At 34.6% G+C, this 26,657-nt stretch overlaps 1 protein-coding gene across 1 annotated transcript in view; it reads right to left on the reverse strand.

Annotated features, from left to right (window-relative positions):
- LOC106064253 (cerebral peptide 1-like) overlaps window positions 1–26,657 on the reverse strand; it is an 87,713-nt gene that overhangs the window by 46,086 nt on the left and 14,970 nt on the right. The window contains exon 2 of the mRNA XM_056045008.1: window positions 3,863–3,971. Coding sequence (XP_055900983.1) covers window positions 3,906–3,971 — 66 coding nt within the window. The 3' untranslated portion in view covers window positions 3,863–3,905. The remainder of the gene's footprint in view (window positions 1–3,862; window positions 3,972–26,657) is intronic.

Here is a 26,657-nt window from a genome sequence, read left to right on the forward strand (position 1 = left end):
AGCGGTAATGCGCTTTCCTGGCAATACAAGGACAGAGCAACAGGATCAAGAGTAAATCCCATTGGACAGAGTGGGTGGTGGCTTCTCATTGCTTTACAAAACCGGCAGGTCAGAAAACTAAAACTAGTGTGTGTGTGTTTTTTAAATATATTTTTGAAGATTCTAAAAGCAGGCAGTGAATGTATTCCTGTAATACATTGTGGGACGTGGACATCTAAGATCTAAAGTTCTGCGGGTGACGTCTAAAATCTAAAGTAATATAGACATCTAAGATCTAAAGTACCGTGAACGTTTAACAAAACAAAATATATATAAATTAAGAAAATGTCACGATCTGACAGATGTTATATCATCAATATAAAATGTTATAGGTTCTCTCTTCTACTAATATTTGTAAAATAAAGTAAACAAGCAAAATAAACAAAATATTTTTTAACAAAGCTTATCTAAATCACTTCGATATATCTCAATACTATAGGAATAAGCGCCCTTTTTCTAAATAAAACAAAAATAATTAAATGTCACTAATAAACTTACTAACCGGTTAATTTCTGTATTGATTCGTGTAATGTCAGTGTCATCGACTTTGAAAAATGTATCTTTACTAAACAAAATATTTAATTTCTAATAATTAATTAAGCAATTGTTTACTTTTCTTATGGATTCATGTTTTGTTAGATGCAGCAAATAATTGTGTAAAGTTTCAACTTGATCCGAAAATGGGTGTGGGAGAAATAATGTGTACAATAATTGTACCACAGATCGACAGAGTGAGTTGATGAAAGCTTTGTAAATATACATTTACATTTAAATTCTTACAAGACTGAAATAGTTAAAGCATTGGTCAAGTCCAACTTTGACTATGCGCTTAGGCAAATATCACATCGACTCTTTGAAACAAGTAATACAATTAGAAACAAATACAATTTGTCTACTTTAAAGTCTCACTACGTCTGATCTATGCATATCCTTTGTTAAATTAAACTCCCACATTTAAGGTTGCGTGCATGCTTACATGAACAGAAAACATTTTGCTACATTCGTTTGATTGGTTCAATCAATCTGAACCAGGAAGAATAAATACATTTCCTCTCTAACGTTTGTTCAGCATCCTTTCTCCAAATTCTTCTGACCCTCTCCATCTCTCAGTGTTCACTATTTTTTGTCTTTATTTCTTTATGTCTTATATACGTTTCCATAGTGTAAATAGCTCAGCCCCAATTGTGTTCTTTTTAAGAGGGTGGGTCACAGAAATCCGCTTCGTATAGTGACTTATTGGCATATTTTAGTGTATATACAAATAGTTACTTCGTTAATGAACCTCTGACAAGGGCCGGCCTAAGGTAATTGAAGGCCCCAGGCAGTGGCAACAAATGAAATAGAAAATAAAAAGACAAAATATATAATGACCCAATGAATTAAAACCTGCTTGCATCTACATCTAAATCAACAAATAAAATTAAATGATATAGGGCTATTCCCGTAGCGTTCCGTATGGTATCATGAATCAAATTAGAGACTTAGAACTAGTCTAGAAGACGAGTCATAGAGTTCTGCTAGGTTTGAGATTTGATCCGAGTTTCGCAATTTTTTATCTAAAATTAGTTTTTGAGTCCCGTGCGAGGCCCCCAGTTTTCTAAGTTATTTGCTTCACACAATTGGTAAGTCAATCCAAGGTTTGATTGAATAGTAATAGTATGTGTTTAAACCGAGAAACATTATTTTAAAGTGTGTTCCACTCAAATCTTATGAACTACAGACGTTATTTAAAAATAAAGATGATTACGTCCTACTCGTGTTCCTAGGTCAAATAGTCATTATGGAGTACAACGTCTTCATCTGCGTGACCTATTAAGAAATATGCAGGTCGCAGATGGGTCTTTGACTTCACGTGAAACATTGCACTCTTTCTTCATCTTATGATTCATTGTCCTTCCGTGTGAAACGAAACAGGAATAAAAAAAAACTAAACTTAAACTATGAGAATTAACTTTATGTATGGTCAACACGAAGATGCATGGTTACTTTTGTTTTAAACTAAATTTTGTTTGATCTTCATTGTAATAAGAAGATGGACTTTTCCAAATGTCCAGACAAAACAGTTCAAATGGTCATTGAGACTGGGCAGACGATAAAGAAACATGAATATTTCATTAAGAAACTCAAGTAGCGGCAATGATTCCATTACCCTCTGAAATGTAAACAGTGGGGGCGCTAGGAATGATCCAGCAGTTCCAACTTTTCTGATGGCTGAGTAGATTGGAGGATCACTTGAACGTTTGTGCAGGACTAGTGAAGGCGGCACCCACAAACACAAGAGGCGCGATGAGTTCAAGGAATTAGGGGATATCTTTGTCAACGTTAGAACGTTTGTCTTGACAAAACATTCGTCTAGTGTTTTATTTTTTTTATCTGGGTTTAATGATGGAGTCAATGGCATTCAAAGTCAGATGAAACTCAATAAAATAACTAGCACATAGTGTACGTACAATGCTTTCTTTCATTCTTTTTTTTTTAAATTAAAGTGAAACTTTCTTTGGGGGCGCGGTGGCTGAGTGGTTAATGGCTTGGCTTCTGAATTAAGGGTCCTGGGTTCGAATTTCGGTGAAGACCGGGGTTTTGAATTTCTGAATTTTTAGGGCGTCTCTGAGCTCACCCACCTTTAATGGGTACCTGACTTATTTCGGAAAGTAAACGCGGTTGGTCGTTGTGTTGGCCGCATGACAACCTGCTCGTAAACTGTTGGCCAAGGAAACAGATGACCTTAATATCATCTGCCTTATAGATCGCAAGGTCTGGAAAGGGGCATTGACTTTCTCTACTTCTACTACTAAAGGATGGCTGCCTGGTTGTGCTGTATGCGCGCTGCACTGTCGATCGGTCTTCTCGATGGTCCCGGGTTCAAACCCTGCCCGCTGCCATCCCCCTGCGGGAGGTTTGGACTAGGAAGTAGATTATCTTCAACTCTGAAGACACGTCGGAAACATGTAAAACATACAAACATACTAAAGAAGATGGAAGACACACTATGTGAACATTTAGACGCTATTCACATTTTCTATAGACATATTTGGAAATGACAGGATGTTATTGGAAAAGTGTAACCCATAATAAAAATGCAACAAAGGCTTTTGAAATTTTCCTAGAACTGGCCTTGACTATTGATATTTTTTTTAAAGAATGAAATGAAAAGATAAAACACCAAGTGTTGTGTAAAGCATTAAAAGCGAATCAATAATATCGCCTTTACAATTGTCAGTCCATCTAAATGGCCATCTAGATCACACAAAAAAAAAATACGGCCATGAGACTTTCACCATATGAATCCAGAACTATTCATTGCGAAAATCTCAGCGGTATGTTTTAACCTTATCTTGCCATCACGATATTTGCACTATTGGTTGCGAAATATTCTGAGTGTCATCTGAGTATTATAATCATTATAATTGTAATATTGAGCAAAATGATTGCAACATTACATAATAAGTATATATTTCAATATAGGAATTAGAAATTCACTGTTGCCAACTTTAAATCGAACGAGAAGCAACAACAAAAAAAGGTTGAACTACTTTTTTTTACCCAACTTATTAAACTGAATCCTATTGGCTAATTCTGCTCTAACTCTCGTCTCGTCTGAGTTTATACGAGATTTTAGTTTTATCTAGGTCTTTTTGTGGTGGACTTTTCTAAAATATCATACACACAGACACACTACCGAGGACATTTCTAAAATATCACACACAAACACACACATACACGCTCACACCAGGATTGCGGTCTTTTGCGAGACTGCTTGTCAGTGTAGTTAGTTGTGTCCACCAATTAAAAGGGGATAGCCAGTTGTCATTGCTGCTCTTACCTCCAATGGTTTCTCCACCAGGGGATGGACTGACCGCTTGCTCTCACTTCCGGAGTGGCTCATTAGTTTCATCTGTGCTTCCGCACTCAGCCATTTTTTTGCCTTTCACCTGCGGGCAGAATGCATGGAATGACCATCTTTGACCAAATGTATGTTTGAATACGAAACTTACAGAGACATCATACTACAGTCAAGAAAATATGCAATGACCAACTCTAAGTAGCCTAATACCTCGTAGATCTACACGAAATGCGATGTTAAATCAAGCATATTAGATTTAACATATAACTTTTTATGTAGACTAATTTAAGTCAAATGATCACATTTAAATATAACATAATATCATCATCACCATCTTTCCTTTGCGTTCCTCATGGAACATAGGGCCTCAGTAAAAACAAATGCTACACTCCACGGTGTCATGCTATTTTTTGTATGTATAATATAAATAATATATATATATATATATATATATATATATATATATATATATATATATATATATATATATATATATATATATATATATATATATATATATATATATATATTATATGTATAATATGAAATGAATGATGTGAACTAAGTTCAATCACTTTGCTTGAGTTAAAGAAAAGACTTTAGTCTTCAATCATAAATAAAAAAATAATACACTGGTATCAAGCCTTGATTCTTAAACCCTGAGATAAGTAGGTTCGAACTAGGCTTAATTACTTTTGAACCAGGCCTAGTTACACTCTCGAAAAAGGCCTAGCTATATTAGAGGCAGACCTAGTAGCATCAGAGCCAGACCTAATTACATTAAAGCCAGGTCTAGATCTAGATACATACTTTCCAGAGGTTTTAAACATTTCAATTTTACATTGTCATTATCTAATTTTGTATGTTTTAAAAGATGTCTGCCACTCTTCACATTAATATGATCAAAATCTTAATTAAAATAAAGAAACGCAGCACTGACATAGATATGTTTTAGACATTACTTGTGTCAATATGGGCTAAAAGTGAGAGTCAAAAAGTCCACCTCTAATTAAAGCGCACTATAATGGGTCATGGCTTACTGTTACCGCAAGTCTTATCATGTAACTCTAAGCAGCAAAAGTCGCCGACAAAATTGAAAAAAAAAAATAGACGATGAATAGTTTTTTTTAATTTCCAAAGAACCAAATATTGTTGCCATTCTATTCATTCTGTCAATTATTGGGGAAAAAAAGCCAAATTGAAGTTATAATGAAATACTTTTTAAAAAAAAAGAAAATCTTTTATTTTTATTGTTTCAACTTAAAATCGACAATTTGAAGTCAATAAAATCATCAAAGAAAATAAGTTTCTAAATAGCATGTCATTATATATTACAACATAAACCTTTTGTTATTTATCTGTCACTGTTGAAATAATTATCTTTTTTTTTTCTCTAAATGTTGTTTTCAATTTCACTCCATCAAAAGTCCAGTAGACTAATAGACTAAAGCAGCGATGCCCAAATTACGGCCCGCAGTCCACATATGGACCGCTGCGTGGTTTCATCAGGCCCGCCGATATGTTGGCACAAAGTGTAGAAAATCCCCCCACCCCCAAATAAAAAGGTTTAGAAATTTATTTGTATATTATTATTTACGTTTTTCTTTGGCGGATTGGTACCATGACCTTTAACACTTAAATGTAAAATCTACCAGGAAAAGTAAACGGATCAATACTTTGGCGGATTGGTACCATGACCTTTAACACTTAAATGTAAAATCTACCAGGAAAAGTAAACGGATCAATACTTTGGCGGATTGGTACCATGACCTTTAACACTTAAATGTAAAATCTACCAGGAAAAGTAAACGGATCAATACTTTGGCGGATTGGTACCATGACCTTTAACACTTAAATGTAAAATCTACCAGGAAAAGTAAACGGATCAATACTTTGGCGGATTGGTACCATGACCTTTAACACTTAAATGTAAAATCTACCAGGAAAAGTAAACGGATCAATACTTTGGCGGATTGGTACCATGACCTTTAACACTTAAATGTAAAATCTACCAGGAAAAGTAAACGGATCAATACTTTGGCGGATTGGTACCATGACCTTTAACACTTAAATGTAAAATCTACCAGGAAAAGTAAACGGATCAATACTTTGGCGGATTGGTACCATGACCTTTAACACTTAAATGTAAAATCTACCAGGAAAAGTAAACGGATCAATACTTTGGCGGATTGGTACCATGACCTTTAACACTTAAATGTAAAATCTACCAGGAAAAGTAAACGGATCAATACTTTGGCGGATTGGTACCATGACCTTTAACACTTAAATGTAAAATCTACCAGGAAAAGTAAACGGATCAATACTTTGGCGGATTGGTACCATGACCTTTAACACTTAAATGTAAAATCTACCAGGAAAAGTAAACGGATCAATACTTTGGAGGATTGGTACCATGACCTTTAACACTTAAATGTAAAATCTACCAGGAAAAGTAAACGGATCAATACTTTGGCGGATTGGTACCATGACCTTTAACACTTAAATGTAAAATCTACCAGGAAAAGTAAACGGATCAATACTTTGGCGGATTGGTACCATGACCTTTAACACTTAAATGTAAAATCTACCAGGAAAAGTAAACGGATCAATACTTTGGCGGATTGGTACCATGACCTTTAACACTTAAATGTAAAATCTACCAGGAAAAGTAAACGGATCAATACTTTGGCGGATAGGTACCATGACCTTTAACACTTAAATGTAAAATCTACCAGGAAAAGTAAACGGATCAATACTTTGGCGGATTGGTACCATGACCTTTAACACTTAAATGTAAAATCTACCAGGAAAAGTAAACGGATCAATACTTTGGCGGATTGGTACCATGACCTTTAACACTTAAATGTAAAATCTACCAGGAAAAGTAAACGGATCAATACTTTGGCGGATTGGTACCATGACCTTTAACACTTAAATGTAAAATCTACCAGGAAAAGTAAACGGATCAATACTTTGGCGGATTGGTACCATGACCTTTAACACTTAAATGTAAAATCTACCAGGAAAAGTAAACGGATCAATACTTTGGCGGATTGGTACCATGACCTTTAACACTTAAGTATAAAATCTACCAGGAAAAGTGAACGGATCTTTTACTTTGTGTGGAAGATGATAATAAGCCTACATATTGGTTTTGTAAAGAAAGTGTAGCTGTTTGAAAATAAAAACACGGCATTATGAACCAAATATGACAGCATTGATAGGAATATTTAGAATCTAGCAAAATGAGATAAGAAAATGAGTCCTGAGGTAAATCTAGTTACATGTTGCACATTTTAAGTAAAGGAATGAAGCCCTTTTACTACGAGTGAAAAAATAAGATAAGCTTCAAATATCCCAATAATTAATAAAAGTACTAGATACACGCGTTTCTCATAAAATTAGTTTTAAATCAATTTTATTTGTTTCTCTATCTTCTCGATATTGCCCGCGATACGAGTGTCTGCAATAAAATGGCCCGCAGGTCGAATTAGGTTGAGCATCACTGGACTAATGCTTTGATTGAGTGTAAACTAAAAAAAAATATGTAGGACAGTAGTACAATCTTAAAGTACAGAAACAGGATTGAAAAAAAACAGTGACCTGGTCACTAGGAATCATTACAGAGTTGCCAACTTTGAGTGTGTAACTTCTAAACCACTTGGTAATGTCTCTCTCTCTTCCTATCAATCTCAATCCCTTTCTTTTTCTCTTTCTTAAATCAGCTATGTCAGCAGAAGCAAGCTAATGCCTGATCTGGTTTTTGAAGTGAGTCTGGGGAACGCCCATGTGGTCCATTCCTCATATTTGATTGCCGTTGGCATGTGATCATCCCACTTCCCGAATCTCTTAGGAAATAGTTGCCCCCACATAACGTAGGATAAGCATTGCCCCTCTACTGTCATGTGATCATCCCACTTCCAAAAATCTCTTAGGAAATAGTTGCCCCACATAACGTAGGATAAGCATTGCCCCTTTTACTGTCATGTGATCAAAACCATTGTTGTGTTAGGCTTACATTTTAGTCTCTTATTGGATCGCAAGCACTTTTGGTGGAGTCTTTCTAGTTCAGTGCGTTCCATATAGAACCAAGACTTCAGAATCATATAGAATGTATGGTAGAGCTATGGAGAAGGAGTGCTGGTCCTGATTTATTCTAGACAAAGACTTAATTTTGTAAACTCTCATCGAGTCAAATGGTATGTTCATTTCTCCACAACGCAATCAAAAGAAAGTCTTCAGAATTCAGCATTTTTAATGGAGCCGAGGGTAAGATAAGGTAGAGTCAGACGAGATACAGCTAATCTGTTTCTTTGGCCCATGTGGCCAGCACAACGACCACCCATTGATTTCCCAAACGTTTGCTAGATCCCAATTACAGTTGGATGGACGTCCTAAGAAAACCGAAATCCCAGTCCATACCGGGATTCAAAGTCAAGACCCTTAGATTCGGAAGCAGTTTTCTACTCGACCACCAAGCTAACTAGCAGTTGAATGTACAGTAGGTAAAAATTCCCTGATTTTTGTAAGCTTAAAAATATTTTTATCGTGGTATTTATTGTCCAAAATAGGAGGCCATCTTTAAAATGATGTTCCCAGTCTAACCCTAAAGCCTCACCCACACCAACAACGCGCTGGTTCTGTCCTTTCGTTGACTTTGCAAACAAGGCTTGGGTCATGCCTTTGTCATTAGATATTCCCGGACCAGATCACGACAACCATTGTACCACTGACTCATTCACATCTTACTAACTTTTAAAATTCATACAAAAAAACAGCTCTTTTGGGCTTTAGTTTTGTCCTGATATATTTACTCAATTTTATAGAATCCCGAATACCGCTGGTGAGATCAACCAAATAAACGCAACTTGTATTTCTATATAAGAAAAAAACATTGCCAAGATCTTAAACATTAAAAAACACATTATGGTTCATGATTTCAACATGTCGCCATCAAAAAGGAGAAACAAGACACCGAAAACAAATGGACACATGAAGACTTTTGTTCCTTTGGCAATGAAATCATTGAACAAAATCTAACTAGCTGTTGTATATGTATGCTCTCTATATTTTTGATTTGTTTAAGACTCGGGACAGAATAGACGATGAAAGACTTTTGTGTTAATATTTTATTTGAGATGTAGACACGATTCTCTGTCATACAACAGGTCGTTTATTTTCAGCAGCTCTCTGACATGTCATCTATTGTGTCAAAACCACAAGTAAAACTCTGCATTCACACAGAGTCTGGCTGTACGTTTAGATATTGAAAAGTTAAACAAGAAAGTCTGAATAATTACTGAATAGTCTGATTGTAATAATGGTATCAACGAATCCAATCTGATTAGTTTCATTAGAAAACTTACTGTATAGAGAAAACTGTAGTATAGTAATTATCTGTTTTCTATCGTTAATAATAATTAAGAGAGGATACTCTAGATAATCTTGTAATGTAGCTGTTTTAGTGATATAAAATATAATTAAATGATTTTGTAATATAGCTATGTTTTAGTGGTATAAATATATAATTAAATGATTTTTTAAATGTGTAAATTAAGTTAATTAAACTTTCTGGAGTTTCTGTTAGTGTAATGATTAAATGTGAGGTTCAAATGACACATTGCAAAATATTTGAGATACGCTTAACGGAATCGCAATGACTAATGGAAACATATTGAGCTTGTTTTCTCCCATATACGTGAAGTGTTTATATCCTCTCTGCTAGGACTTCACTTAGTGAATAGTTGTACAAGCTTTATTTTTTTTTTTAAAAAGTCTCCTTAGTTTTGAATGAAATCCAGAATGATAAAACATAAAAAAATTAAACATTGGTTAGAAAAGAAATGTTTGAATCAGGGAAGTTGATGTACCTAGTGAATTAAAGTTACCATTCTAGTAACTCTAGCCCTTAACCCCTAGCCCTTAACCCCTTAACCCTTAACCCCCTTAACTCTAGCCTTAACCTTTGCCCCATCTTATACATACCCAAACCTTTACCCTAACGTTTCGGACAGGAGTAGACTCGCTACCCAAACAAAAACAAAACTACTATAGAAACAACTTTTAATGTACAAAAATAATCATTTGTTTGGAACTGTCTAGATTTTAGAAAAAAAAATGACTCTCCTGGATTGAAACAAAAAAAAACTTCTCAATTGGATTAATATTCTTATTGTCTTGTTGAAACAAAGCTGTTTTTTTTTTCTTTTTTTGGGATGGGGGCGGGGGGGGAGGTGGATTGTATTTTTTCCCGTTCACATCTCAACTTTCCAGCAGTTCTGAGCATGCGTGTGGAGAGGACAATCATTGGATTTGGTCCGTGCTAATTGTATCTTTGGCTGAGTTTTTACAAGGCTCCGCTCTCCAAACAAAAAAAAAATATTCCAATAATCGTAGCGTTTTACTTCCCTTTGTCCTGATGTATCCCTACCCCCCTTCCATTCCCCCCCCCCCCCACACACACACACCAGTTTTGTCTAGTCCATAAGATCAACCTAACCTTACATCTTTTTTTTTTTAAATCAAAATATGTATGTGTGTGTATGTTGATGAATGTCAATGTGTGAGTGTGAGTGTTTGTGTGTCTCCTGGTGGATGTCTACGTGTGCTCATGAACCATAACTTTAACAAAGCGCCAACACAAAGATCATTCCAGAAACAAAGATTTTTTCTTTAAAAATGAGATGGAGAAATAGAGGGTAAAAACTTTAATTAAGAATGCCCTTAAGTGGACATGAGCTAAAAGGAAAGGAATGGGCTAATTGATAATTATGTCCATTTTATTTTTGTCTGGGGTTATAAGAAGATATTACATGATGAAATATGAGCATGACAAAAAAATGTAATTGCAAGTTGTTCAGTCACATATGACAAAGCATAAAGGGTGCAAACCTAAGAGGCTAATATTGTAGAATAACCCTTGACTATAATGAGGTCAAAGGCAAAGGGCACATTGGAATGAGCTATTTTAAGTAACCACCTTGCCCTATCCCGCCCTATCCACTCTGAAGGCGTGTAGATTCCAGAGTTGAGTTTTAACGAACCAAAATGAAGAGAGGAAAATAAAAAATGTGGAATCAATCAGTTTGTTCCTACAAATTCAAGCTAATTAGAACTCTAATTCTATTTCCGTGTCGAGGATTAGGACAACCTGACTGATAGCAAACACTGGGCAGACGTTAAGTAAACTTGGCGTCTGCTTTAGCAGGGACAGAGTCGTCACCCAGGTATACTGCTCGGTGGTCTCAACGTGTCTGCATCCCCTCGATTATATTCCACCGCCCCCTCCTTCCTCCTTCAGTTGGTTGTTTCATCATACTTACTCATAAGTTTTAGAGACCTTTCGTGTTTCTTGTTAATGATGGAATCAAACATTTCAGAATGTTCCTGTCTATATATGTTGATGGCAAAGTTCGAAATTCGGCATTTTAAAAAGCACCTGTCGCAATTAGTCTAAGTAGGAAATGTTGATTGACATGTATACAAAACTCATCTGATCTGGTAACAAATCAGTCTCTAACTTCCATAAGTCCAATCTTTAATCAAAAACATACGTCTCTCTACCTTTGTATGTACTTAAAACTCCAGTAGTAAGTTGGAGCCTGTTGAGCATTGAACTATCATATCTCCAGTCTTTGACTTTCCATACTATAAGGAGCTAATGAAGGGAACATTGGAGGACTATCTTTTGGGTTAGAGCAAGTGTAATTATAACTACAACACAAGTTGCAATAACAAAAACAATACAACAAAAGTCGCAATTACAACAACAACGACTACTACTAATGCAACTAGAACAACAACCTAACAACTAGAACAACAACTTAACAGCTACAACAACTTAACAACTACAACAACAACCCAACAACCACAGCAAAACAACCACAAGAACAACTCAACAGCTACAACAATTTAACAACCTCAGCAGCAATTTAACAACTACAACAGTAACTACGTTTACAACAAATTTAAAAATACAGCAACTGATTCGACACAAATCCAACTACAATAAAACAATAACTGCAAATAAACAAGAAAGACTACAACAAAAACAACAACTTCTCCTACAATATAACAACAGGCAGTAGAGCTGTAACACAAACGGATTACAACTACAACAACAACTATCGCAACTAGAATTAAAAGAAAGGGTCATTAACATCGTCCTTAAACTTCCAGAAAAAATATGGCGGATACATTAAAAAAATATGTGTTGACCGGAAGTGCGTGGTTTGCGGGTATGAAATTTTGTTTTTCAAAATTATCCGCGCGCTTTACATTTTTGTGTTTCCTGGCGTTTGAAATTGACAAAAATGTTTGTGAGCTTAGAGAAACTAGTGAGAGTTGAGTTGAAATATTTTAAAGTATTATCCTTATAATTATTAACATTGTCTCTCTCTCCTCTCTCTCTCTCTCTCTCTCTCTCTGTATATCTCAATCAATCAATCAATCAATCAATCAATCAATCAATCTATCTATCTATCTATCTATCTATCTATCTATCTATCTATCTATCTATCTATCTATCTATCTATATATATATCTTTCTATCTATCTATCTATCTATCTATCTATCTATCTATCTATCTATCTATCTATCTATCTATCTATCTACATATATATGATCTACTAACTTGAATCATTTATCTATTTACATCATCAAACGTCATACACACACAAAAATATCTCTAATGCAGAAAGCAGAAAAAAAAATTGTGCAATCATCTTGAAAGAAAGAAAATCTTTTTCCCCCCATATCGCTGTTTCGTTGGGTTGTGAAATTGAAATGAGCATTTTGTCCTTGACATCAAACTTTTCTACCGTTTCCAAACTGAATTCGACTTTCTGGTAAAATAGTTGTCAATAAGTAAGCTCATTTTTTTGTCTCGCTGCTTTGACAAATATTTATTTGTCCTTTGTTGCTTATAAATATAGCACAACAAAATAATCCGGTTGGTCTTTTTTAGCAGCCCTAGTAGGAAAAAGTAACTCGATTTTTTTTTTACAAAGCTTATATCAAATCAAATTTTCAGTCTGTGTGGAATCTTGTACATGTTATGTCTCCCAGTTCCCATTCTCAAATCAAGTTGAAACTTTGAACAATAATTTATTGTCACTAACAAAACATGAACCATTCAAAATATGAACCAATTAATTAATCAATGAGTTGTACTTGATTTATTTTGTTTTATATAGAAATGTGCTAAGCTATGAAGAAATAAGTCTTAAGTAGAGAATTAGGTCGTTCGCTACAAAATTTAAGCTATAAACTTTTTAGACTATAAAAATGTCTATAATAGTAAGTACTTTAATAGCTCAGTGGCTAACGCGCCTGACTTCCATCATAGAGTATCGAGACCTCTAGTTCAAAGTCAGACATAAGCAACTTTAAATAAAAAGAGCTTTTGAAAAGGCAGCAGGGAAACCTGCTCCAAAAATACATCCTCCTTCCACACCCATCCCCTCCCCAACAACTGGTCCACAAAAGTGATTGGACCATAAATTAATGATTGGTTCAAAATAATTAATGTCTCCTTTATACGTTGTAGATACAAAAAAGGTCGCCGCTTTAACAATATATAACTATAAAACCTTCAATTTTCATTAGCACTTCGCTGACTTAGTAGTTGGTGTGTTGGCTTGAGGAGACTTGAGTCCTTCAGTTTAAATTCAGGTCCTTTAACTTTCTTTTTTAAATAAATGCATTTAGAAAGCGATCACGGTAACATTAACAAGATAACAGCCGCTTTCTCCTCCCATCCCTTGCCCGATTGTTGATATAGTCATAGCGAATTGAGAAAGCTAAAAGCAAGAAACTGCGCTAAACAAAAACAATTGATAAAGATATTTCTAATCGCACAATAGCCCATTTCGGCCCTTATTGGTCGTGTGCCCGGAATAATCCACCCATTCGTGCCATGGTTGCTACGCCACTGCCGTTTAATCCTCTTTGTTATGCATTTGAAAGTTGCGTTCTCTTAACTCGTACACTTTTGTTTGTAAAATTATATGTGTTTATTTTTATACACCTACATATAAACCAAATTTAAAACTCGATAGAAAAAAAGCTGTGCGTGTTATGCAAGGTCTGATCTCTCTTGCAGACGTCATATTTAAAGATTTGATTTCACTTCGCCTTCATTGTGTGTAAAATATGCTCTAGCTGCAATGTTCACCTATTGTTTTTCGAAAGCCTGCCCTTTTATAAAAAAATAAATAAATTAGGTAAGCATACTTTATAAACTTACGCATAAACCATCTTTAAAGAAGTCTGGATTATCCGCAACTCCAACAAATTTATAAAAAGAGTTATAAGGACATCATTTTGATACTGAGATGTCTGTCGAGATAACGCTTACTTCAAGCTTACTATCGTTTATACCAAGTAGATGTGAGTTTTGTTAACACTTTATTGTGTGGATACTAGAGACCCGCTGGGGCCGCCTACGCATTTGTGCGTGAACTCTTTTAAGCATTTTATTGTGCTTTTATTTTCTTCATTTTGATTGTGAACTATAAATAATGCATAGGTTGTGGGCTGTATGGACTTAGTGTGCAACTCCATACTCTGTAATTGTGTACGCGGTGATAGGAGACGAACATATTCAAATAATTTCTAGTTTTCTAAGTTACTATTTCAATCAATGATTAATATAAACACTACTTTAGTTTTGTATGGAGTGTACTGTTCGTTAGTTTTGTATGGAGTGTACTGTTTGTAAGTAGAGCTCTTGATATAGTGTGTGTACCTGGAGAGAGATGATTGAGAGAGAAAGGGGAAAGACCAAAGAGAGACAACAGTGTCTCTGCAATTACACAAATCTGAACAATATCCTTTAGTTGTTTGTTCTTGATTTCGTTTCTTCTTATCTATTTGCTCTCCTGTAGTTTCGTCTTTACAACAACATTTCAATGTAACTATTGGTTCCTACTTTTAGTATCACTCCTATCAAGACCAATATTTATAGATGGTGTAGTTAAAATAACAAGTAGATTAAAAGTTATTTACACTTCGTATCTCTAGTCAGAGATAAAGGTAAAGATATATTTCTTTATATTATGTCGTTCTCCTGTTAGCCGATGGGGGGGGGGGGGCGATTTTTATATTATATCGCTACACTTCTGGTATCGGTGAGGGGGGGGGCGATTGCTTCTACTGCCCTCCCTACTCCTCCCTTGGAAAAAAAATCGCCCCCTCACTCCAAAGTTCTGGATCCGCTACCGCTCAAAGGGCTGACGACACGACACGACACGAGATGTTACGTGGCAACGAGCTATCGGTCTAAACTGCTCAAAGATTGCGACGTCGAACTTCAGTGTTCAAGCCCTCTCGGATGATATCAGCTAACCAAAAGTTTTGTTTTCATCTCGTAATTGAACTGATATACCAGTGATGGTCAGATATACCAGTGATGGCCAGATATACCAGTGATGGCCAGATATACCAGTGATGGCCTGTATATCACATCACATCAAGATACGGCCCTCGATAAAATAGCCAGGTGTGATTATAAAAACCAAACATTTTAATTATATTTAACTATATTTCCATTTCTACGATACCTCTATTCAAATCACTCCTTCATGGAGAAACCTGGGTGGGTGGACGCTGATCTCAAAAATGGCTCTAACGATTTTCATAGAAATTTAACCATTGATGTATTTTGCTGAGAAAAGAAGTACTCGTTGGCCAGATAGGGAAAACTCTAGTTTGACAGTTATAAATTTTCAAAAAATAAATTAATGTAAATTTGGCTAGAAACTAAGGTCTAGATCCAACATCGATTTTGAAAGGACGATCGCGTTCGGGCATTTCTGAATGTAAGGCTTTATAGATTCAAGAGTTTAATAAATGAATGTTCAGGAAAATTGTGCACACCGTCTTATGAGATTTAAAGGCCTATCATTGGAATTATTCAATAATAACAAAATAAGAACATGGCGTAGTCAGCCGTAGTGTACCGAAATTATGCGACAACTGAATAAATGTAAAGCTGCTTCACGTTTATTGAAATAATATCAAAGCTTTATTAATACTTTTTTACGTACATTTGATATGTATTGCAACTAGTTTCTAGATCTATAAGTATGGTATGGCTTGACAACTATAACTTTAATGATAGCCCCCTTGACTCTCTTTGAGTCATTGAACTGCACACACCATCACCCAACAGAGAGGCACAACACACACCCTATATTGTAGATAAGATTAGTATTGATTAACAGCTGATCTGGTGGGAACTTTATATTTATATATATATTTTGGGGTATTAGCGGAAGTGAGAGGTGGGGGCTGAGAAGGTAGAACTACATCCGTTTGGTTTTAACATTTAATGAAATCTGGCTAACACCAGCTTGGCAATAAGCCTCGCTTTCTCTACCTTATCATGTTACGCCAAATAGGACTCGCACCAGAAATGAAACAAAATAAATTTTTTTTTCCATAAATGGTTAGAGGGAATATAACACAAAATGATTTTATTATGTTACAGATACTAGAAGAGAAACAATCACTATTCATTTGTAGTTTTCGTCTGTCTGTTCACCCCGATCTTCCAAAATGCTCCATCATTTGTTGTTTAAATCTAACATTCATGAGTTATTAAGAGAAAAACAATCGCTCTACAAGTTGTAGAAAGAAGGTGTTGTCTTTTTTTAAATGGTTTTTTTTTTGCTATAAAACAAATTCTTGATAGTCTTATTCATTATTATTTCTTTGTGTGTGTGTGTATGTGAGTGAGTGTGTGTGAATGAGTTCGTAAAAAAAAAAAAATCTCCATTTTAAAGAATCATTACTCGTGCCTATAATCTTTCACTAATTGGTACCATTTCATTCCAATTTAATTATTTCCTTGTCTGCCTGGACATTGGCGTTTGAAATCATCTAATGTTCCGACTAGTTCCATTTACAGAAACAAATGTCTTCAATCATCAACAAACAATTCATTTAGCTTTGGACACAACATTCACCCTAGTCAAGTCTTCAATCATCAACAAACAATTCATTTCGCTTTGGACACAACATTCACCCTAGTCAAGTCTTCAATCATCAACAAACAATTCATTTCGCTTTGGACACAACATTCACCCTAGTCAAGTCTTCAATCATCAACAAACAATTCATTTCGCTTTGGACACAACATTCACCCTAGTCAAGTCTTCAATCATCAACAAACAATTCATTTCGCTTTGGACACAACATTCACCCTAGTCAAGTCTTCAATCATCAACAAACAATTCATTTCGCTTTGGACACAACATTCACCCTAGTCAAGTCTTCAATCATCAACAAACAATTCATTTCGCTTTGGACACAACATTCACCCTAGTCAAGTCTTCAATCATCAACAAACAATTCATTTCGCTTTGGACACAACATTCACCCTAGTCAAGTCTTCAATCATCAACAAACAATTCATTTCGCTTTGGACACAACATTCACCCTAGTCAAGTCTTCAATCATCAACAAACAATTCATTTCGCTTTGGACACAACATTCACCCTAGTCAAGTCTTCAATCATCAACAAACAATTCATTTCGCTTTGGACACAACATTCACCCTAGTCAAGTCTTCAATCATCAACAAACAATTCATTTCGCTTTGGACACAACATTCACCCTAGTCAAGTCTTCAATCATCAACAAACAATTCATTTCGCTTTGGACACAACATTCACCCTAGTCAAGTCTTCAATCATCAACAAACAATTCATTTCGCTTTGGACACAACATTCACCCTAGTCAAGTCTTCAATCATCAACAAACAATTCATTTCGCTTTGGACACAACATTCACCCTAGTCAAGTCTTCAATCATCAACAAACAATTCATTTCGCTTTGGACACAACATTCACCCTAGTCAAGTCTTCAATCATCAACAAACAATTCATTTCGCTTTGGACACAACATTCACCCTAGTCAAGTCTTCAATCATCAACAAACAATTCATTTCGCTTTGGACACAACATTCACCCTAGTCAAGTCTTCAATCATCAACAAACAATTCATTTCGCTTTGGACACAACATTCACCCTAGTCAAGTCTTCAATCATCAACAAACAATTCATTTCGCTTTGGACACAACATTCACCCTAGTCAAGTCTTCAATCATCAACAAACAATTCATTTCGCTTTGGACACAACATTCACCCTAGTCAAGTCTTCAATCATCAACAAACAATTCATTTCGCTTTGGACACAACATTCACCCTAGTCAAGTCTTCAATCATCAACAAACAATTCATTTAGCTTTGGACACAACATTCACCCTAGTCAAGTCTTCAATCATCAACAAACAATTCATTTCGCTTTGGACACAACATTCACCCTAGTCAAGTCTTCAATCATCAACAAACAATTCATTTCGCTTTGGACACAACATTCACCCTAGTCAAGTCTTCAATCATCAACAAACAATTCATTTCGCTTTGGACACAACATTCACCCTAGTCAAGTCTTCAATCATCAACAAACAATTCATTTCGCTTTGGACACAACATTCACCCTAGTCAAGTCTTCAATCATCAACAAACAATTCATTTCGCTTTGGACACAACATTCACCCTAGTCAAGTCTTCAATCATCAACAAACAATTCATTTCGCTTTGGACACAACATTCACCCTAGTCAAGTCTTCAATCATCAACAAACAATTCATTTCGCTTTGGACACAACATTCACCCTAGTCAAGTCTTCAATCATCAACAAACAATTCATTTCGCTTTGGACACAACATTCACCCTAGTCAAGTCTTCAATCATCAACAAACAATTCATTTCGCTTTGGACACAACATTCACCCTAGTCAAGTCTTCAATCATCAACAAACAATTCATTTCGCTTTGGACACAACATTCACCCTAGTCAAGTCTTCAATCATCAACAAACAATTCATTTCGCTTTGGACACAACATTCACCCTAGTCAAGTCTTCAATCATCAACAAACAATTCATTTCGCTTTGGACACAACATTCACCCTAGTCAAGTCTTCAATCATCAACAAACAATTCATTTCGCTTTGGACACAACATTCACCCTAGTCAAGTCTTCAATCATCAACAAACAATTCATTTCGCTTTGGACACAACATTCACCCTAGTCAAGTCTTCAATCATCAACAAACAATTCATTTCGCTTTGGACACAACATTCACCCTAGTCAAGTCTTCAATCATCAACAAACAATTCATTTCGCTTTGGACACAACATTCACCCTAGTCAAGTCTTCAATCATCAACAAACAATTCATTTCGCTTTGGACACAACATTCACCCTAGTCAAGTCTTCAATCATCAACAAACAATTCATTTCGCTTTGGACACAACATTCACCCTAGTCAAGTCTTCAATCATCAACAAACAATTCATTTCGCTTTGGACACAACATTCACCCTAGTCAAGTCTTCAATCATCAACAAACAATTCATTTCGCTTTGGACACAACATTCACCCTAGTCAAGTCTTCAATCATCAACAAACAATTCATTTCGCTTTGGACACAACATTCACCCTAGTCAAGTCTTCAATCATCAACAAACAATTCATTTCGCTTTGGACACAACATTCACCCTAGTCAAGTCTTCAATCATCAACAAACAATTCATTTCGCTTTGGACACAACATTCACCCTAGTCAAGTCTTCAATCATCAACAAACAATTCATTTCGCTTTGGACACAACATTCACCCTAGTCAAGTCTTCAATCATCAACAAACAATTCATTTCGCTTTGGACACAACATTCACCCTAGTCAAGTCTTCAATCATCAACAAACAATTCATTTCGCTTTGGACACAACATTCACCCTAGTCAAGCCACCTCTGTCTGGTATCTAATTTCTGTAGCCACATCTAGCTCTCGGCGACTTTGTAACCGTTTTAGAGTGATCAGTAAAGGGTCCAAGAAAGTCTTGATTCGACTTAGACCAATGGAAATACTTAGACCACTGGCCAGCAATGATTCGACTTAGACCAATGGAAAGCCTTAGACCACTGGCCAGCAATGATTCGACTTAGACCAATGGAAAGCCTTATAGACCAATGGAAAGCCTTATAGACCAATGGAAAACCTTATAGACCAATGGAAAGCCTTATAGACCAATCGAAAGCCTTGTAGACCAATGGAAAGCCTTAGACCACTGACCAGCTATGACTGTCAAGGTGTGTGCTCCCCTCATTTGGAAAATTCTTTGAAAGCAGACGTTAAGGGTAGTCGACTATTTCGGCATCGTCTAGTTTAACCTTTAGACTCGAGGCCGTAAGCTGAGTATCACGAAGGATCACTTAACATTCCTACAATGTATCGCCTTTGATTTTGTAACAACTGCCATTAAATTCCAGAGAGATCGTTGTAGTTAATTTGTCCTAAAGATTCATCTAACATTGTTCCATCCCCCACCACTTGCAGTAGCCCACAGGAGGCCATGGTTTTATAAATTATAGGCAATACACTGTTTCACACACACACACACACAAACAACGGTGTTCCACAAATTGTATCTGCGACCCCTCCTTTTTATGCAAAGACATCTCGTGAACACGTTCTACATTCTAAAACGCTTTGACTTCGAAGTCGAAACTAAATCACCTACATACATTAATTTACAGTTTTGAAACATTGGTAATAATGCAATTTTGACTTGGTTAACATTAAAACAGGGATCTATAACTACTAGGCCAAAATTATATTTTTTGGGGTACGTGGGATAATTTAACGCCGTGAATGTCTTGTCAAAATGGATGGGATGTGTGTTCCGCAATTTGAGATCAGCTGCAATACCAGACAGGACAAGGGGTGAGAAGGGACAAATAGTAAAACAGAGAGAGAGAGAGAGAGAGAGAGAAAGAGAGAGAGAGAGAGAGAAGAGAGAGAGAGAGGTGGGGGTGGAGGGAAATGAGTGAAAATGAGTAAAGGTGTGAGAAATGAATACAGATAGAAAACCAAATCACCAGCTAGTTTTATTTCTCCCCAGGTAAATATCATGTTCACTCCCCCCCCCCCCTTCCCAAGCATTATCTGTTTGATAATAATGTTTCCGTCAGGTTCATTGTACACTAGAAATAAAACCAAACAACATTGGGAATGAGCACACTAACACAGTCAAAATGAAACATATTACACAACAGAAATGAGCACACTAACACAGTCAAAATGAAACAAATTACACAACAGAAATGAGCACACTAACACAGTCAAAATGAAACAAATTACACAACAGAAATGAGCACACTAACAGAGACAAAATGAAACATATTTCACAACAGAAATGAGCACACTAACACAGTCAAAATGAAACAAATTACACAACAGAAATGAGCACACTAACACGGTCAAAATGAAACAAATTTCACAACAGAAATGAGCACACTAACAGAAACAAAATGAAACATATTACACAACAGAAATGAGCACACTAACACGGTCAAAATGATACAAATTTCACAACAGAAATGAGCACACTAACAGAAACAAAATGAAACATATTACACAACAGAAATGAGTACACAAACACAGTCAAAATGAAACATATTACACAACAGAAATGAGCACACTAACACAGTCAAATTGTAACATATTACACAACAGAAATGAGCACACTAACACAGTTAAAAAGAAGTGTTGCTAAATTAAAATGAACTTTATGGGTAATAGAAAGCAAGGCAATACGAAGTTCCAAGTGTTGAGCGGGCCAGACAGTTTACAATTATTAAATGTCCCTTTATTACGTACTATTTATATTTATGATTATAAATGTTATGCTTGCTTCATTCATTCAATATTTATTCAAAAATTGTGTGTGTGTGTGTCTTGCATAAGATCATGTTTCATTTTATTTGTATCAATCGAAACACTTTCACTCTTACACTGATTACATTGTTAACTCAAAAACTTATATTTGGTTCCTTTCACCTTGATTACAATGTTGACTCTTTTTTGTTCTTGTTCCTTTCACTCTTTCATTGATTACATTGTTGATTCCTTTACTTTACTTGTTCTGTTAACTCTTTCATTGATTACATTGTTGATTCCTTTACTTTACTTGTTCTGTTAACTCTTTCATTGATTACATTGTTGATTCCTTTACTTTACTTGTTCTGTAAATTGATTACATTGTTGATTCCATTACTTTACTTGTTCTGTAAACAATTACATTGTTGATTCCTTTACTTTACTTGTTCTGTAAACAATTTCATTGTTGATTCCTTTACTTTACTTGTTCTGTAAACAATTACATTGTTGATTCCTTTACTTTAATTGTTCTGTAAACAATTTCATTGTTAATTCCTTTACTTTACTTGTTCTGTAAACAATTTCATTGTTGATTCCTTTACTTTAATTGTTCTGTAAACAATTTCATTGTTGATTCCTTTACTTTAATTGTTCTGTAAACAATTTCATTGTTGATTCCTTTACTTTACTTGTTCTGTAAACAATTTCATTGTTGATTCCTTTACTTTACTTGTTCTGTAAACAATTTCATTGTTGATTCCTTTACTTTAATTGTTCTGTAAACAATTTCATTGTTGATTCCTTTACTTTAATTGTTCTGTAAATTGATTACATTGTTGATTCCTTTACTTTACTTGTTCTGTAAACAATTTCATTGTTGATTCCTTTACTTTACTTGTTCTGTAAACAATTTCATTGTTGATTCCTTTACTTTAATTGTTCTGTAAACAATTTCATTGTTGATTCCTTTACTTTAATTGTTCTGTAAACAATTTCATTGTTGATTCCTTTACTTTCGCACTATTTGTTTGTTCCTCCTGTTTAATCTCCCCTCCTCGGCCCTTTCCCCCACACTCAACCTTTGAACTACTTCTTAGCATGACCAGAAGTCATTGAGTAAGTTATAATCGGATCAACGGAACACAGTCAAAGACAGGTGCAGGGGATGTAGACCTAAAACTTCACTTTGATCATATCTTCCTGGTCACATGATTTCATTACAGTAAATAGGAACTTGACTTATGTCCTTCAAGAAGTGAAACTCTTATTCAAGACTTGAATCTAGTGTGATCTCTTTACTCGATAAGTCACTTTGGAACATAAACTCGCATGTCTAAACTAACATCTATAGTGAAATGTTGATTTTACAAAGCTTATATCAACTCACTCTTTCTGTTAAAAAAGTCTGTAAGAGTTATTTCTGCGACACCAAATCTTGGATCAAACTGAAATTTGAACAATTATTTCTTTTACCTTAAACGCAAGAAATAGCACTACAAAACAATGGGTAAAAGTATATCAAATCGCACAGATTTATTGGTGTTGTTCTAGATCTATTACAAATTTAATTGCATGAAAGATCCAAATTAATTAATAGGCCTACAATGGGGTTTGTTGCTGAACATAAAATTTATATATGTGTCAGACGCGAATAGCCCAATTTTCAGTAAAAGAAATTACAAAAAGTCATTTCTCTATAGAAGAAGTTACGAAGGCTATATAAAATACAACCACAGACCTATATATACTACAATAAATATAGGTTTTTAATTGCTAGTTACGATTTATTTAGGTAGGTGCTGCTTTACTATTACATACCAAGTATTAGAGTTTAGAAAAACCCAGGTTTGTTTCTTGAGCAACGCTATTAGCTAACACCTCATATCATCTATCCATTAGTATATTTTGATCTATAATCTAATTCTAGTCTAGATCTATATATAAAAATCGAATAGATCTAGTAATAGTATAGATTCTATCTTGAGACTAGATTGCCGAGTCTAGCCTATGCTATGCCTATAGTCAATTTTTATAAGAAAAAAGTCTAGATATTAATAAAGACTAAAGTTTTTTAATTATTAGATTATTAGAATTTTTAATTAGATATAGACATAGACATAAGACATAGATCTAATAATACTGTAATACGTTTACTATACTCTATACTTAATCTACTAAACTAGAGATCTATAGATCTATCTATAATATAGTCAATCTAGATCTATACAATATTCATTATAATACTTCTACTTATAATGACTTATTTAAAAAGTTAGTACTTAGACTTAGATTTTAGTTTATTAATAGATTTACTTTTCAATGCCTAGACCTAAGAATAAAATTGCGAATGATGTCTATAATGACTGATTATTTTTTTATAATAATAGGCCTATTTTTTAAGTACAAAGTTTTATGGAAGAGGCAATATATTAATTGTTTGAAGATTGTAACTTCTTAAATTCAGACTAAAAATATCGAAGCCTACATTTTTACTCTCATTTCTAAATAGTCAGAAGAGATGGACTGACTCATAGTGTAGCTTGTGTACATCTGCAAAAACACAAACTCAGTTAGACTTTCAAAACTATTAAAAGAAAAACTTAGTGATTATTTTTACTGTATAATTCTATTATTATTCCTTTTTAGAATTAGGATATAAACAAAAATTTGTCATATGACTTTATCTAACAGAAAAAAAAAATTAAACTTACATCTATTTATGCGGTTATTTATAGTTACCTAGTAATATAAAATATATTGAACTAACACGTACATTCATCATAATGCAGCCATGCGATTTTTCGTTTATAAACATAGCATTATTTAGGACCAATATTTTACAAAGGCTGCTTGGAGAAATCAGGTATACCCATTAGGAGAAAAACGACCCCTTTACTCAAGAAAAAATTAAGAAACTAGAACAGACACAAAATAAACAGTGACATTCATAACAAAATAATATTCAAATTGATTAGAGTAACACCCTTTTAAGTAATCATTTAAAGTTTAAAATCACTACAATTTTTTTCAACAATTACTTTGTGTATTAAATTGTGTATCGGAAAATGCCGGGTACATGAAATAAGCTAGTCCTAAAAAAACAACACAGATCTTGGGTAAAATACTCATAAAATAAATAAATAAAAAAGCGACTTCTAGCCCAATACTTTGTAATCAAAGAAACGAAACGGACTAGTCCAACAAACCCTATTACCTTTGTATAAGTTTTTTTTTAAAGTATTTTTATGTTTTCCCTTTTTTACTGTAAATAAACTAAAGATTTGGACATCCACGAGTTCTGGGTGTTTCGTATAATAGAGAAACTAAGACAGGAATTAATCTACGCTGACTGTAACATGACCCAAGCGAATGTCCTCAATACGATCTGATGAGAAGATTTGAATTTGTTTTGTGTTTCACTTAATGTTTGACACATCAAATGTTTGGCCACTATAAACTACAGACGTTCCTTCAAAAGAGATGTTAATAACGCATTACACGTATCCATAGGTTCATCAAGTCGTGCGTGTACGTTAGAGACTTAAACTCTGCTAACTCGTTAGTTTTACTGGCTGAATCAGGCAACCAATTCCATGCTTTAATTGCACTAGAGAAGAAAGAATACTTGTACGAAGTTGTCCAAGTATATAGAATAAGTAATGTGTCTTTGTGTTGAGTTCTGTATTAGGTTTTGCTTTTGTTATTGAAGTTACAGTTCATGGTTTTATGTATTATTGATACTTTACTGTCCTGACGTGTCACTAACTTTAAGTGATTTTTCTAATGGTGTAACTCCTATTTTAAAAAAAGTGAATTCTCAGTTGTTATAAACCCCACGGCTCTATTTTGTGTCTGTTCTAGTTTATATTGTCATGAGTTTTTGTTTCTTGTTTTGATTTATCACCAGGAATACATTTTCTACTGTAGGACAAGAACTGTTGTTACAAAACATAAAACTAGCACAAGACATTACAATACTTTTTAAAAAAAATTAATAAGGGAAAGAACAAGGGCATTTACAGCCGCACATCTCAATGCTGTAAAATTTATTTCCCCTTTTCTAAATCAAACAAAAACATAATTAATTACCACTTATTAATTAATTAATTGGTAAACTTTTGGATTGATTCGTGTTTTCATAGGTACAAGAAGTAATTGCGCAAAGTTTTAAATTTATCCGAGAATGGAAATTGGGAGAACTAACTAGTATACAATGTGTACCAGACAGACAGACGGAGTGAGTTAATGTTATGTGTACCAGACAGACAGACGGAGAGAGTTAATGTTATGTGTACCAGACAGACAGACGGAGTGAGTTAATGTAAGCTTTGGAATGAACTTGTACGAAACGAACAATGCCATGTCACAATGTTCTAATAGAAATGTCTCATCGCTGGTTGGTTTTAATAATAAGTAGTATTAAATGTTGAAAAGAAAATGTTTCTCTCTACTTTCAGCTTCATATCCTGTACAATGAAAGCTAATTCTATTCTCTTTAAAATAAAATAAAAAAAAAAACAAGTTATAAAATCTCTAACTAAAAAATAGTTTCTCCTTAAAACGCGCAATATGCCAAGAACGGTAATTAAACCCATAATATACTAAGAAGGACCATATATTTTTACATTTCTTCATTGAAATGCAAAAACTAAACAGAATTCTTGAAAAAAAAAGTAAATCTCCGTCTTTGTGTCTGGATAGCATGTATATACATTATGTCCCCTAGAAAAGATATTGGTATCTTACAATCAGGGTCGGATTCAAGTAGATGGAGGGCAGTGAAGCCCTGGGCATGATTTATGGTTTTGGAAAACTTGAATAAAATCTACTCATAATGCATATAGACATGCAATATTATGAATAATGGAAATATCTAGAGTACATGTACATTTAACGTCATTTTCCTTTTTTTTCAACAAAAATATTATGTATGTATATTTTAGTAAAGACAAAAATATTATTTTTGAGTTTATGGAGGGAAAGGCCCTGGATTGACGCAGATTCGGGGCTGCATTTGTATATTCTGAGCACGCTACAAGAAGACACAT

The sequence above is a fragment of the Biomphalaria glabrata genome, chromosome 1 (assembly GCF_947242115.1).
Source record: "Biomphalaria glabrata chromosome 1, xgBioGlab47.1, whole genome shotgun sequence".
NCBI classification, from domain to species: Eukaryota; Metazoa; Mollusca; class Gastropoda; family Planorbidae; genus Biomphalaria; species Biomphalaria glabrata.